Raw genomic sequence first — 13,623 nt, forward strand, 5'->3', positions numbered from 1 at the left:
GGCCTATATCTATGGGCTTTAAGCACAAGTATGGAGACCATGTTAGAATTCATCATTCCCTTTAAAAAAACTAAAACAGAAATTATAATAGAAAAGAGTGAGACTTTGAATTGCAATTATTATAGCAAAGAGAAAAGGACTTTAATCTCCTTACAACTTTGCTAACAGATATTGAACACAGGAACTTGAACATTTAACAAGAAGGAAAAAGAGATAAAGAGATAAAAGAAAATTTTAGATAAAAGAGAAAATTTAATTCAAAATATACATGGTAGATATAGCTTCTATGAATGATGATTTCTAACCCTTCTACTCCTTTTCTTTTGTCGACAATCCACCCAACTTGAAAGCCATCGTGGTTTACTAGTAAATATCACAATCCAAAACATTGTTGATCCAAATAAGGTTCCACATACATATCCTAGCAAGACAGGTCTCCATACAAATTCAAATCTAGCTTCAAAACTTGAATTTTGTGGAGGTGGTTGTCTTTCCCCATTAGGGATGTAGGGAATATTTAGTTGAGAACCATGCAGTTCCTTGTTTCCTTTGAAGGAATCACTTGTGAAAGTCTCAAACTATTGGCCCCTAGGAATGCAACCTTCAAGTTGGTTTGTGAAAGGTTTAAGATAGATAGAAGTTGAGATTGGTCAACTCTATGGGAATTTTTCCAATAAGCTTGTTTGATGACAAGTCCAACCATTCTAAATTTTTCAAATTTCCCATTGAGTTTGGAATTAGACCAGTGAGCCTGTTGTGTGAAAAGTTGAGTCCCTTCAATGCAGTAAAATCCCCAATAGATATTGGAATATCTCCCTCAAACATGTTATTAGACAGATCAATGCATGTGAAAATAGTCAAGATCTTTTCTATTTGGAAGTCCAACCCTTTCAAAGTTAACTCAATGGAGTCTTGATATGTTCCAAAAACAGTAGAGTCATGACCCATATATTCTAAACCAATATTGGCCTCTAAATTTTTCATAGCATCAAAAGATTTAAAGTATGCTACTGGTAAAGAACCACGTAAATTGTTGTTAGATATATCAAAAACTCTCAACTTTGTAAAGGTATAGTTGTCTTTGTTTTTTGCATTAGGGATAGAGCCATATAATTTATTCTCTCTAAGGACAAGCACCTACATGTCCTTAAGGTCATGAACCCAACGGGGAAATTTATCTTGAATACCATTTTCTACCAAGATCTAAAACTTCTATGTTTGTGCAACGGACCAAAAATTGAGGCAACAAGCCATAAAGAACATTATCATTAAGATTTAGGGTCTTTAGCTTGTTTCCCTCCTCAAATGTTTCTAGTATGGTGCCATGAAAGCTATTGTTTTGCAAATCCAACACATAAAGAGAAGCAAGGCTAGAGCTTCCAATGCATTGAGGAATGGTGCCACTAAAGTTGTTATGGGAAAAGTTGAGACTTTCAAGTGAGCTAGCATTGCAAACTGAAGAAGTGATCTCTCCTTGAAGCAAGTTGAAACTCAAGTCAATGAAACGCATGTTTTTCCAAGACAAGAGATGCAAATGAACTCCTCCTACAAGAAAGGTCCAAAGATAGAGTTAGTTGAGTAAAAAATAACAAGTAGTCCCTTGAAAAATTTTACTCTTCTCCTCTACAAATTTCAGTTGTTCCCACCAAAAGATTTATTTAACCCCAATTTTTTTAAATGGAAACATATATACTTGAAAATATAATTTTCTATCATATTGATTATACAAAAAATATATTGTTTCTTTAGTCATTATAATTAATAACGATTAACTCCCTAAATTAGAGTGATAATTTATAAGTCTTCCTCCAAATTTACACATCCTGCCAAAATTTATAGCAAGTGTAAAAAGCATGTTCTTGTGTAAATAACATATAGACTTGTTAAGTTGTAAATTTCTAAAGAATGTGTAAATTTCAAAAGTTAATTTATAAATTGTGTGTGAAGATTTATAAAACAAATATAATATTTTTAATTATTTATTGGTGTTGCTGCCGGCAAATATGATCTATTAATTACTTAATAGATGGATAAATGGTTGGTTAAAATTTTATGTTAGTCTTTTACATGGTTGAGAAATAACATTTGTATCTTGGTATTTATATGTAACTTAGGGGACTTAATTGATATTAATTTTCTTATAATGAACTTATGTGCAATTTACTACTTCCTTTTCTACAATTTTCAAGTCAACTAATAGTCAAAAGTTAACTTTTTTTAATGTACACAATTCACCACGTACAAGTTTAGGATAATAGACTCTCCTGAACAAATAGTTGACAAAAAAAATACCCTTTAACCTTAAGTTTTATTTTATTTCAATTTAATACATATTTATTATTATATTTTCATAAGATAATAATATTTATATTATAAACAATGTTTCCCTTTACTAATCTTTTTAGGTTGCCATTAATGCATTGTGTAACATCTAGAGATTTAATCCAAGAAATTAGTTACTAATAAGGGGAAATTAGTGATTAATAGATTGATTATGGTTTAGATGTTGGGTTGAAAATTTGTGTTGTTTGGTTGCTATGTTGATGGGGTCGGATGGTGGAATGACAATTTGGGATATAATGCACGAGTACTAGTGAGATTAGTCTCACTGTGACATGCATTACGACATGTTATGCATGCACTGCAATGCATGGCACATGATTTGGACAAGTAAGGATGTGGATTAGTTGGAAAAAGGGAGAGAAATCATATAGGAGGTGAAGAGAATGCTTAGCTCTACTAACACATCCAATATTCAGAGTTCAAGAGTTTGCTTTAGCCAGTGATTTGTCAAGTAAGTTTTGTATCGCCCTGTGCTACATTTCTACCCTACTTACTTTAAGTTTGGTCGGTATCAAAATTGAATCAGGGAGTTTTAAGGAGTTAAAATTAAAGGGAAAGGTTTAAAAAGGGCTCTTGAGTGTGAAACTAAGGTTTTGTGACTAGCTTGAAGTTTAATGGTTGAACCTTAAGGATTTAGGCTCAAATTAGCCTAAAGAATTAGGTTAAAAGGGGAGAAATTGGTGAATGGATGAGTTAAGAGGGTGTTATGGTCATTTGAATATCACATAAGGCCAATGACTATAGTGTAAGGATTATATGAAGTCAAAGAATCTTAATTTAGTTATTTTGTGCATTGAGAAATTTGACTTAGCTAAATCAGTGCCCATGCTAAATGTTGGAAATTGACTGATGGAAATTGCATTATGTAGATTGAGCATTTATGACATTCCTTGTGAGAATCTATACCCTTGAGAGCTTGATAGGATTTGTATCCTTGGTAAGAAGGGTAAAAAGGTAACTGGAGTAACCTTTATATTTATTGATTTGTAAAATTGTTACAAGTATTTTATATATAATTGAATGCATTGTGTTTTATGAACTGATAGAGTAGCAGTGTTGGAAAAAGAATATGCATGTGAGTATATGAGTGATGTTTGAAACATATGCGAAGTGACATGTGCATATGCATTTGCATCTGTGAGTGTACTATAGACTAAGATAGGGGGTCACGGCCCTACTTTGTGTAAGGCTAGGAAGTCCTGAAGTTCTTAAGTGTAGAGCTTGATTCCACCACAATGTACCTAGGAGAGTGATCTACGAGTGTACCTTAGACTAAGGTAAAGAGTTATGGTCCTACTTTATATAAGGCTAAGAAGTCTTGATAGTCCAAACATTGAGAATGCTCCACTAAGGGGACTCAGGAGACCGCCCATACTGATGATTCCTAGATTGAGATAGTAGTTGTGGGCCTTATTTCGAGTAAGGTTTGAAGTCATAGTTTGAGCATAGAGCTTGCTCCGTTAGGGGAATCAATAGTGCATAAGCATAGTTGTGAATGGGATTGTGTGCATTTATATCTATACTGCTTTATTGAAATAATGCTACTTTATCTCTTGTTTATGATTATACTTATTAACTGGTATTTGCGGTTTATCTAAGTTACTGGGACGTATCTCTCGCTCCGTTACCTTTGTTTACAGGTGAAGAGAGCACAAGAAGGTGAGGAAAGGAAGTAAGGAAAGAGTAGCCTCGATTGATAGTAGTATGACCACTTATATGTAATGAATGTATAAAGTTTTGGTTAGAGTTTTGAGTTGCCAACTAGGATGCATAAGTGTATGTGAATATGAATATGTAAATGTGTATTTGATTTGTGGTTGAAAACTTACTTGTGGATATGATACTGCATCTCGCCGAGGTTACCACAGTGGTGGGTAAGTGGGTAGGCCTAGATGCCAATCAAGCATGTATGTGTCATTGTATAACTTATTCTACTTGAGTTGAATGTGAATTGATTGTGGAAATTATGTGTGTGTGTGTGGGGGAAACTTGACCCAATGATAAGGCTTAGCCCTATTGGTATAAGTCAAATAAATTTGTGATTCCCAACCATATGGCGAGATTTAGCCTCATATGTTAGAGTTGGATAATTGAAAGTCGAACAAGTTTATGTGATTATATGTTACACCTCATATAAGTCCACAAGTGTGTAATATGGTATTAAGAGGTCAAAATGAGTATTTGATGTTGTTATATTCTATAATGCATTAATCAAGTATATGTGGTCCATTTGGACTTTGTTTAAGGCCTAAAGTGATCTGATAAGACAAGGAATGAGAACTAAAAGTGTCGAATTTGAAAGAAAAGTGACTTTTTACACCTTGATGTCTAATTTTAGATTGGATTATTAGATTGTGTCCAAACTTGTCTCATTAGATATAAAATATTATAAGCTTCATATAGGTGCTTGAATTATTCTAATTGAATGTCAGATGTGAAATTGGCATTCAGTGGAAGTTTGCCCTACAAACTGTCATTTGATGGCAAAATTGTTGTCAAATGTGCCGCAGTGCATGGCACAAAGGGAAGAGCTCGGGGCTCTATACCATATGTTGTGTGTGAGCCACACCGCATGGCCCCTTTTTGGAGAAAAATAACTAGTTGTTTATTTTATTGTTAGACTTGTATTTACACTTCTGTTAGTCCTATTATTTGAACATGCTTTTAGTGAAGTCGGGATCCCGCATTTTGAAAACAAATTAAGGGATACTACTTTAATATTGTATTGTTACGGTATGTTTGATGTGTGTATAAGATGGTAAAGTCTGGGTTAAGTAAGGAACTTTATAGTTTGGTATCAGTTTTCTTTGGTGGTTTATTTGTGCATTATATCCACCTTAGTTGGAAACTATTATACATTTATTACTTTTTTCGGCCTTTAACATATGACTTTACTCCTTAGGAGGGGAGAAAGGCACGTAGAGCTATAATAGTACTACAGTGACTATGAGATGATGTGGTAAAATTTCACGTCATACATGGGGTCAAAGTGCCTAAGATATACATGAGTTGTATGATGTATAATATGTTGTTAAAGTTTGAGTTATCAACTAGGATTCAGAATTGTATGTGAATATGAGAAAGTGGTTTATGATGTAAAACTTGCTTGTATATATATATGATATTGCATTATGCCGAGGTTGCCCCCGTGGAGGGTATGTAGGTAGGCTTAAATGCAAATTAAGCAAGTATATATTGTATTATAACTCGTTTCACTAGTGTATATATGTGATGAGTAAGTGTTGACTGTGATTTGAATAGGAATTGAATGTGTTTTGTGTTATGATTTAAGAACTTAACATGAATAGAACTTAACACAAATGGTGAGATGGAGCCCTATTTGGAAGAGTTGAGTACATTTGTGATTCTTGACCATATGGTAAGGTAGAGCCCTATATGTGAGAGTTGAAAGGTTGAAAGCAGAATATCTAATTATATATGTGATTATATGTTATATTTATGTTTTCCTCATATAAGACCACCATTGTGTAATGTGGCTTTGAGAGGCTAGAATGGGCTATTGATGTGATATATGTGCATTGTGGTGTCAATTAGGTGTATAAGATCTTTTTAGACTTAGTTCAAGGCTCGAAGTGCTCTGATAGGATAAGGAATGAGAATTGAGCGCTTTGTGTATAAGTTTTTGAAAAAAAGTGACTTTTTGCACCTGGATGTTCAATTTTAGATAGGATGATCAAATCGAGTCTAAATTTATTCCATTAGCTAGTATACGTTATAAGCTTTGTGTAGGCATTTAATTACTCCAATCGGATGTTGGATGTGAAAATGGCACACGCCAAAAGTTCATTATTTTTGTTGTCAAAATGATAGCAAAAATTTGGATAGGCAGCCTCGACGCATGATGTGCCCACCGTGGCGCATAACGTAGTTAGAAATAGAGCATATGATTCTATGCCACATGCCACGGCTCACATGTTACATGATACGGTGCATGGCCCTTTTTTCAAGGTTGAGAAGTTATGGCTTTTTAAGTCATTTGTTTATGTTTACGCTTCTGCTAACCCTCTTATTTGAATATATGTTTTTAAGAAGTCAAGATCCCATGATTTGAAAACAAATAAAGGGCTATTACTCTGATATTATTGTGATTTTGATTTGTTGATTGTCTGGTGTGGAATGATAAAGCCTGATTATGAGACAAGACTTTACAGTTTGGTATCAGTTTTCTTGCCTCCATTCAGGTTTAACCATAGGAAGTCTTGATTCTCTTCATCTTTTCATTACTACTGTGACGTTTGCTGAGAACCACTACATTAAGGTGCAGATTGCAAGTCCTTCCTTCCTCCTTTATTCAAGCAACTATAAGTGTGCACCGAAATATCCTCCTCCCCTGCATTGTGTTGTGTGGTTTACTACTGTAGGAGTCCCATCGAATACCCAACTCCTTCGTCATCTATTCTTGCCATGACGTAAGGCTGTGACAGACCTTCCTTTTCTTCCTCCTCTATGTTCACACAATTTGTAGTCTCTTCTCCTTACTCCTAGCATTTTGATTTAAGGTGAGGACATTTGAGTCTTTTTCCTATTAATTTTATGTATGTGGTTGAGAAGATGTTGCTACAAATTTTTTTTAGTTAGTGATGTGCGTCTGTGATTAAAAAAGGGGACCTTTGAATCAATCCAAGATTTTCTAGTCTATATTAGAACAAGATGTAAGATGGTGCGTTGAATTTTTCTTTAAGCTTACTTGTATCTTAATGGGAATGTGGCTTGTGTTGAAGAAAGGAGATTTTGAGAAGCTTGAAAAATTTAAGTTTCAATTGTGGAAATATTGGGGGAATGGAATTGAGGAGAAAGAACTTGGAATTTTAGTTTAGATTGAATGCTTATAAGATGTTTGATAAAATGCTTATAAGGAGAGTTTTCATTGATTTTTTATGTGTAATCTTGTTAATCTCACAAGAAGCATGATTGGGCTTAGACATTATTAATTTGTTAATCTAAATTGAGTGTTTTTTTGAAGGAATTTATCTAAGGATTTAATGAGATCTTATCTAAGTTTTGGATTATTGAGTTTTATATGGCTTATGATTCATAAGATATATTATCATTGTAGAAGTTATATTTGGATACTTATAATTTGTTGGTCAAGAGAATTAAAAGTTATAAATTTTTATTGAACAATCTGGAATGTTGTACATTTGGTGTCTAACAAAAAGCCTAAGGAGAGATTACATTTAATTGACTAGCTAATTATGGCTGAATGTTATGGAGAAACCTTTATGTGTGAATTGTGTTCCTAAAACTTCAAGTTATTATTATTAATTTTGGTTGATGGGTTCTCTTGAAAAGGGATCTTGTTGGTTAAAAAATAAAGTCCATTAAGATACTATTATATATTATAGGGTGTTTGAAAGAACGAAAATTGATTGGAGTTGTAAAAAGTGAGTTTTGAGCCTTAAAGGTCCTACCAGTATGTGAATAGCATCCTAATGTTTGCTAGCAAATTTATTTTCTTAAAATGTTGATTACGCTTATTCACAAGCCACCTTCTCTATTCACAAATTTTTTTAGAAATTCCTCGAGACAAATGATAGAGTATTTTTATTTATTCTTCATTAATAGTTTATGATTTTCATTTTTTATTATTGAATGTGGTAATTATAAATGTCTTCATTATAATAGATTTTATAGAAAGAGTTGGAACTATAATTTTTCACATGAACATTTGAAAAGCATTGCTATATTTGATAATGTTTGATTTACATGTAAGGGATGATTAACTATTGTGATTCATGCATGGGATTTATACACAGATGCATTCATTATGTTGAGTTTATGTTGAGTTTAATGAGTAATTTTAAAATATAGAAAGCAAGGCAAAGAAAACCATGGGCACCAATGTGAATGGGTTCATTTTTTTTTTTTAATTTAGAAGGTCACCCATTTCCTTAGAATTAAACCTCTGGATATGATTAAAAGACCCAAGCGTAAAAGGACAAAAAGGACAAATGTCTCTAATAAAGGTGCTGATAAATTTATTTAAAAAGCTAGAAGATATTAACATCTAAGACCATTATTTCCATACTTGTAAGATTGCAAATTGTTTCAACAATATCTCGTGGTGTACATGACAATATAAAAAACACATCGTTAAGAGTGGTGATGCGTTGTAAAGCATGCAGATGCATGCAATTCACGCAATTTGCATCCTACATGGAAAGTGAGAGATGTTTTGGGTGGGAATGAATTGATTAAGGTTGTTTCACATGGTCACTTTCTGTTTTACTATATTATTCCAATTTCCGATGCGCTTTATCCATATTTTATATTACCATTGCAAATTTCCCCTCAATTTAAATTTGTGGATTTGACTGAATCAAAATATAATATTTTAATGCATAATAAAAATATATATGCTCATATGTACCTTTCAAGTCACTGAAATCATAATTTTGCCTGAAGCAATACTAAAAACTGAGAAATTTTATTGACACAGCTGCACTGCACTAGTATTCTTATATTTTTTTTTCCCAAAAAAAAAAGTTTTTCCAAACATGTAAAAACCTTCCTGAGTCATGTTCTGAACAACATCAGTTAATCGAATCATTTATAGTGACAGCATTATACTCGTAAGTTTGAAATTGCTATGATGCACCTTTTAATTAATAAAAAAAGTTTTAGAATCTTTATTTTCATCAGAATTAAAATTAAATTAAAGTCTATATTTTGTAAAAAATTGGGATGGTTTCAGGAAAATTAATGAAATTAAAGGTTAATAAATATATTTTTCTCTAAAAATGATTCATAAATATATGAAAATTTCTAACATATATATCAAACTCACAAAACAATTGGAATTAAATCTTACATATATAAATAAGGGGAAATTAATTATTTAGTTCCTATAGATACATAGAGTTTGTAACTCAATCTCTATACTTGAATTCAATTTTATCAATCCATATCCTAAACAATTTTTAATATTTTTAATTACTGTAAGTGCCACGTTGGACAAGTTACAAGGGACACAATTATTTTCCAACAAAATCAATGTTGAATAATATATTGTGAATAACTTATCTGAAGGCACACTAACACCTATAAAATTGTTTGCAATGATTAGGATAAAGTATGAATTTATCCGATACAATCAAAGATATACCTATAAAAGAGTTGCATGATAATGAAAAATGCTCAAGCGAAGATAAGCCAAAAATAGTTGAAGGTATTTTCCTTGAAAGGTGAAGAAAATAATTAAGTGTGAAAGTGAAAAAAATAAGAGTAGCCAATGAAAAGGTGAAGACAAAAGTTAAGTATTAAAGGAAATAAAGAATACGCGTGAAAAGTGGTTAACATAAGACGCGTCCTTACGTCATCATGACTTAAAACAACAATAATTAATGGGTTAGCTTTAGATAATCATTTAAACGTAAAAGAAAAATGTCACCCACATATTATGCATACTTGGATCCTAAGTATTAGCAGCATACAAGTGCCAAGTACATGTTTAGTCTCTAAAATGCCGGCTTATACAAGCAGCATAGATAGGTGCCACGTATATGACAATTGCTAAAAATGTCATATATTCGCACCATTAAAAAATATAAGGCATTTTTTGCTAAGGTATTTTTAGTTTTTCAATGTGTAATTAATGAGTTTTTTCAAAAATACCCTTAATAAACCACTCAACTGAAACATTTAAGTGAGATTCCCTAACTAAATAAGAACAAATATGAAAAGATAACATTAGCTTAAAGATAAGTAACTGGCTTATTGAGACTGTAACTTGGTTAAAAATATCAAATGGGAGGAGGTATTAATACAGTAAGATATTTGGAGAGTTCCAATCAAGTCCCAAATAAGAACACAATTAATAATCAAAACCCTAATGACAAACAAATTGAGTAAAATATCAAGATAGCAACTGTTTGAATAGTTTTACGTAGTTTTAATGTAACTATAGAGGGAATCCTATGAAACATGTGACGTGAAAACATTTTCTATCTAACTAAAACAGAATTGCAAAGAACATTCGATTATTTTGTCTTACTCAAATTCAAACATATATTGTCACCAATATATCATTGAAAAATGACAGTAGTCAAAGAATTATCAAACATTAATTTTCTCAGGGGAAGCTAATTTGAATAAGAAAGTATACTTTTGGAAAGTTTGTTTTCATGCAATGCATAAAACGTGCTAACTATGATAATTCGATTACACGTGCCATATAGGAAGAGATGGAGTTAGAAATGCAAATCTTCACATAATCAATAACAATATTGTACGCTCACCTTTGTTTTTAAGCCCCGGAAAAAAAAAAAAAAAAAGAAGGTAAACATGGTAATATTTTATAAACAATATATCATGCAGATGCAAATGAGGCACAACATGACCCATAATAAACACAAAATATTAATGGAAAATTATGTATTATGATTAGTTGAAAGTATACCTTCTAAGTTATTGTCATCGAGATATAATTCCCAAAGCATAGTCAAGTTTCCAATACTTTTTGGTATTTGGCCAGATAATTTGTTAAACCTAGCTTAGAATTTTTAGGTTTATGAGTGTGCCAATTGGTTTGGGAATTTCTCCTGCAATATGGTAATGAGAAAACCACATTATTATGAGTGCTCACATATAAAATGATTATGATAAAAAAGAAAAATAAGTAACAAAAATAATTTAATTATTAATGGATTGTTTTAAAGTTATTGCGATCAAGATATAATAACTCTTGGATTTTTACTTAAAAGAAAATGGAAAAATAATAATGCTCTTAAGGCAAACTAAAATCATGAATTCACAACATAATAACTAGCTAGTAGAGTTATCAGCATTGTTCCAATCATTCATCTCGGGAAGCTTCTGTACAATTATATGTCAAGAGCACCGAGAAAGGAGAATTGGTGTTGCACTTGAGGGTCACTGGCTAAAATCCACCTGTCATAAAAGCTGGAACCTGTTTTTCATGAAGTTGAATATCAAGTTTATTCTCATCGATCACTTGTCTTAACATAGTAGACGCAAGGTTACTCGTTCGAGTTTGGAAGTAGACACCATGTTAATTCAAAATAAGTATATAGTAATTCGGAGGATGAATATCATTACTTGTCATTAGTCATCGGCTTAATTCACTTCACCTCCCTCATAGTTTCCGTTAGCAAGTTGAGCATCAAGAGAGTCAAACTGGAGGGGGTGTTGGAAGATTGAATTAATTTGGTGATTAATTTGTTTTTAAATACTTAGATATTGTTGATGACCGTAAAATCTATACAAAGGGTTAAGTATTATTTTATGGAGGTAGGGTGGAATACTTGTCGAGGTTCAAAATTTCCTAATATAAAAACACCAAAATATATTATTTAATTACGTGATTTAATTCCTAAATTTAATATAAACACAAGAAAAGTCATGGTTTTCTAAATAGATTGGGTCATCCAATTCCACCGGTTGTATTAGGAACTAGCTCTTGGTTTAGTCCTCTACAATTTTCAAAACTGAATACTTAGATACAAGGACGTGTGAAGGGGTTTTGTGGCCTAACAAAAAATTATTTTAGAAGCCTAATGCATTATTATTTTACCACTTTAAATCCTATAAAAATTAAAGCCACAACAGAATGCCATCTCGCTGACTCGCCTTGTCCCTCTTGTATGTACTAGTGTCTTAGTCACACTTTCCTAACAATCACAATTTCAAGTAAAAAGTAAAATAAAGGGTAAAAGAGGAACAAACACACCTGATATATAATATATATAATATATGGCCCTATATGATTGGTTTTCTTTATTCTCTTAACAGAAATGCAAAAGTCCCATAAACAAATAAAAGGATTCGTCAACTTCACAATGACAAATGGCAAATCAAGTTACTAATCAGGCTACAGTGCCCATGGAAATGGCTAAACAAGAGCTATATTTTATTAATAAGAAAATGATGGCAGTCAAGGAAACGATTTGATTGAGAGAGAAGAAGAGATGAAATGACAAAGTGGTTGTGGCAGGGCATACGCGCACCGAAATATGGGACCATAAATTTTTAATGAAGAGATATAATCAACATTAATGCTTAAAAAATTAATTGCTTGTTATATAAGATATAAGTAAGTAATAAATCCTTAATGAAAATATATAGTTGAACATTAACGCTTAACAGGAAAAATAATGACATATTATGTAGGATATAAGTGAACATTTTTTTCACACCTACGACGACGGCCTTGGTGGCCTAGTGTTACACACGGCCATATTGATAGAACTGATGAAACACCAGAAAAGTGATTGATGAACCCACATCTACGTGATTTTTGGGGACTTTTAGATTTAAATATGCTAAGTAATTGCAATAAATCAGAATAAAATAGTTGATGTAGCCTCACTTAGTTATAGTATGCCAAAATGCATGAAATGAAGAAAAAGGACCTAAATTTTAGATTTCTTATATTAAGTATACTTAAGAATTGTATACTCTACCAAAATAGTTTTAAGCTATTTGGTTAGATACTTCTTAAGCTTATATATCCATGATCCATCTTCTAATTTTTAGATGGGGGACTTCTTTTTTTATTCTAATACTAAAACGAATTAAAAAAGAGAATTCAGATCAAGATCCAAGATTAGGCTCAGATCACTCATTCATGCACAGGTGAACCTTTGAAAGTCACCGCAAGTTGCGAATGAACAAAGTTTCATATTTGGTTCTCCCATTGGTTACGTCTGGCAACGGATGAACCATGAGGGAAGTCAATTGCTTGCAGATGAAGTAGAAGGACGCTAGCAGATGAAAAGGTGATTTTGGCTCATGATGATTCTGCCGCGCACAATAGGCTCAACATAACCACGACCCATGCGCGAAAAAAAGTGGCATATGGTATTTTCTTCACTCTTTTGCCACGTGCTGATAAGAATGCCAAGGGAAAACAATTTGCAAACAAAGGCCCAAATGCATAGAAGCCCCAAGTTTCAATTGGGATCCAAAATTGTATAAGAAAGACCTAGAAACACTTGAGGAAGACATTTATTCTCTTGGAGGCAATCTGGATAACTAATGATCACGGAGCTTGGAAGTGATTTATGTGGGGATTGTTATGGCCAATTACATGTTTGATAAGATTGATTCTAAGGTGTGTTCGGATTAGAAATTGCAAAATTGAAGTTAGAATAAATTGAGCAACAGAAGTTAGGATAAAAATCATTGACGTTAACTAATTTGCATGATATAATTAATTATTATCATCAATTACAATATTCTCCCTTTTATAAATATTAAATAAAATGTATCAAAATAATTATTTTAATATATTTCGAATAA

At 32.2% G+C, this 13,623-nt stretch overlaps 1 protein-coding gene across 1 annotated transcript in view; it reads right to left on the bottom strand.

Annotated features, from left to right (window-relative positions):
* Positions 1-1,174: 1,174 nt before the first annotated feature.
* Positions 1,175-13,623, bottom strand: part of LOC129314010 (LRR receptor-like serine/threonine-protein kinase GSO2) — a 55,094-nt gene continuing 42,645 nt past the window's right edge. The window contains exon 11 of the mRNA XM_054957390.1: positions 1,175-1,545. Coding sequence (XP_054813365.1) covers positions 1,175-1,545 — 371 coding nt within the window. The remainder of the gene's footprint in view (positions 1,546-13,623) is intronic.

The sequence above is a fragment of the Prosopis cineraria genome, unplaced genomic scaffold (assembly GCF_029017545.1).
Source record: "Prosopis cineraria cultivar Desert tree isolate PC_DT_omini unplaced genomic scaffold, ASM2901754v1 PC6, whole genome shotgun sequence".
NCBI classification, from domain to species: domain Eukaryota; kingdom Viridiplantae; phylum Streptophyta; class Magnoliopsida; order Fabales; family Fabaceae; genus Prosopis; species Prosopis cineraria.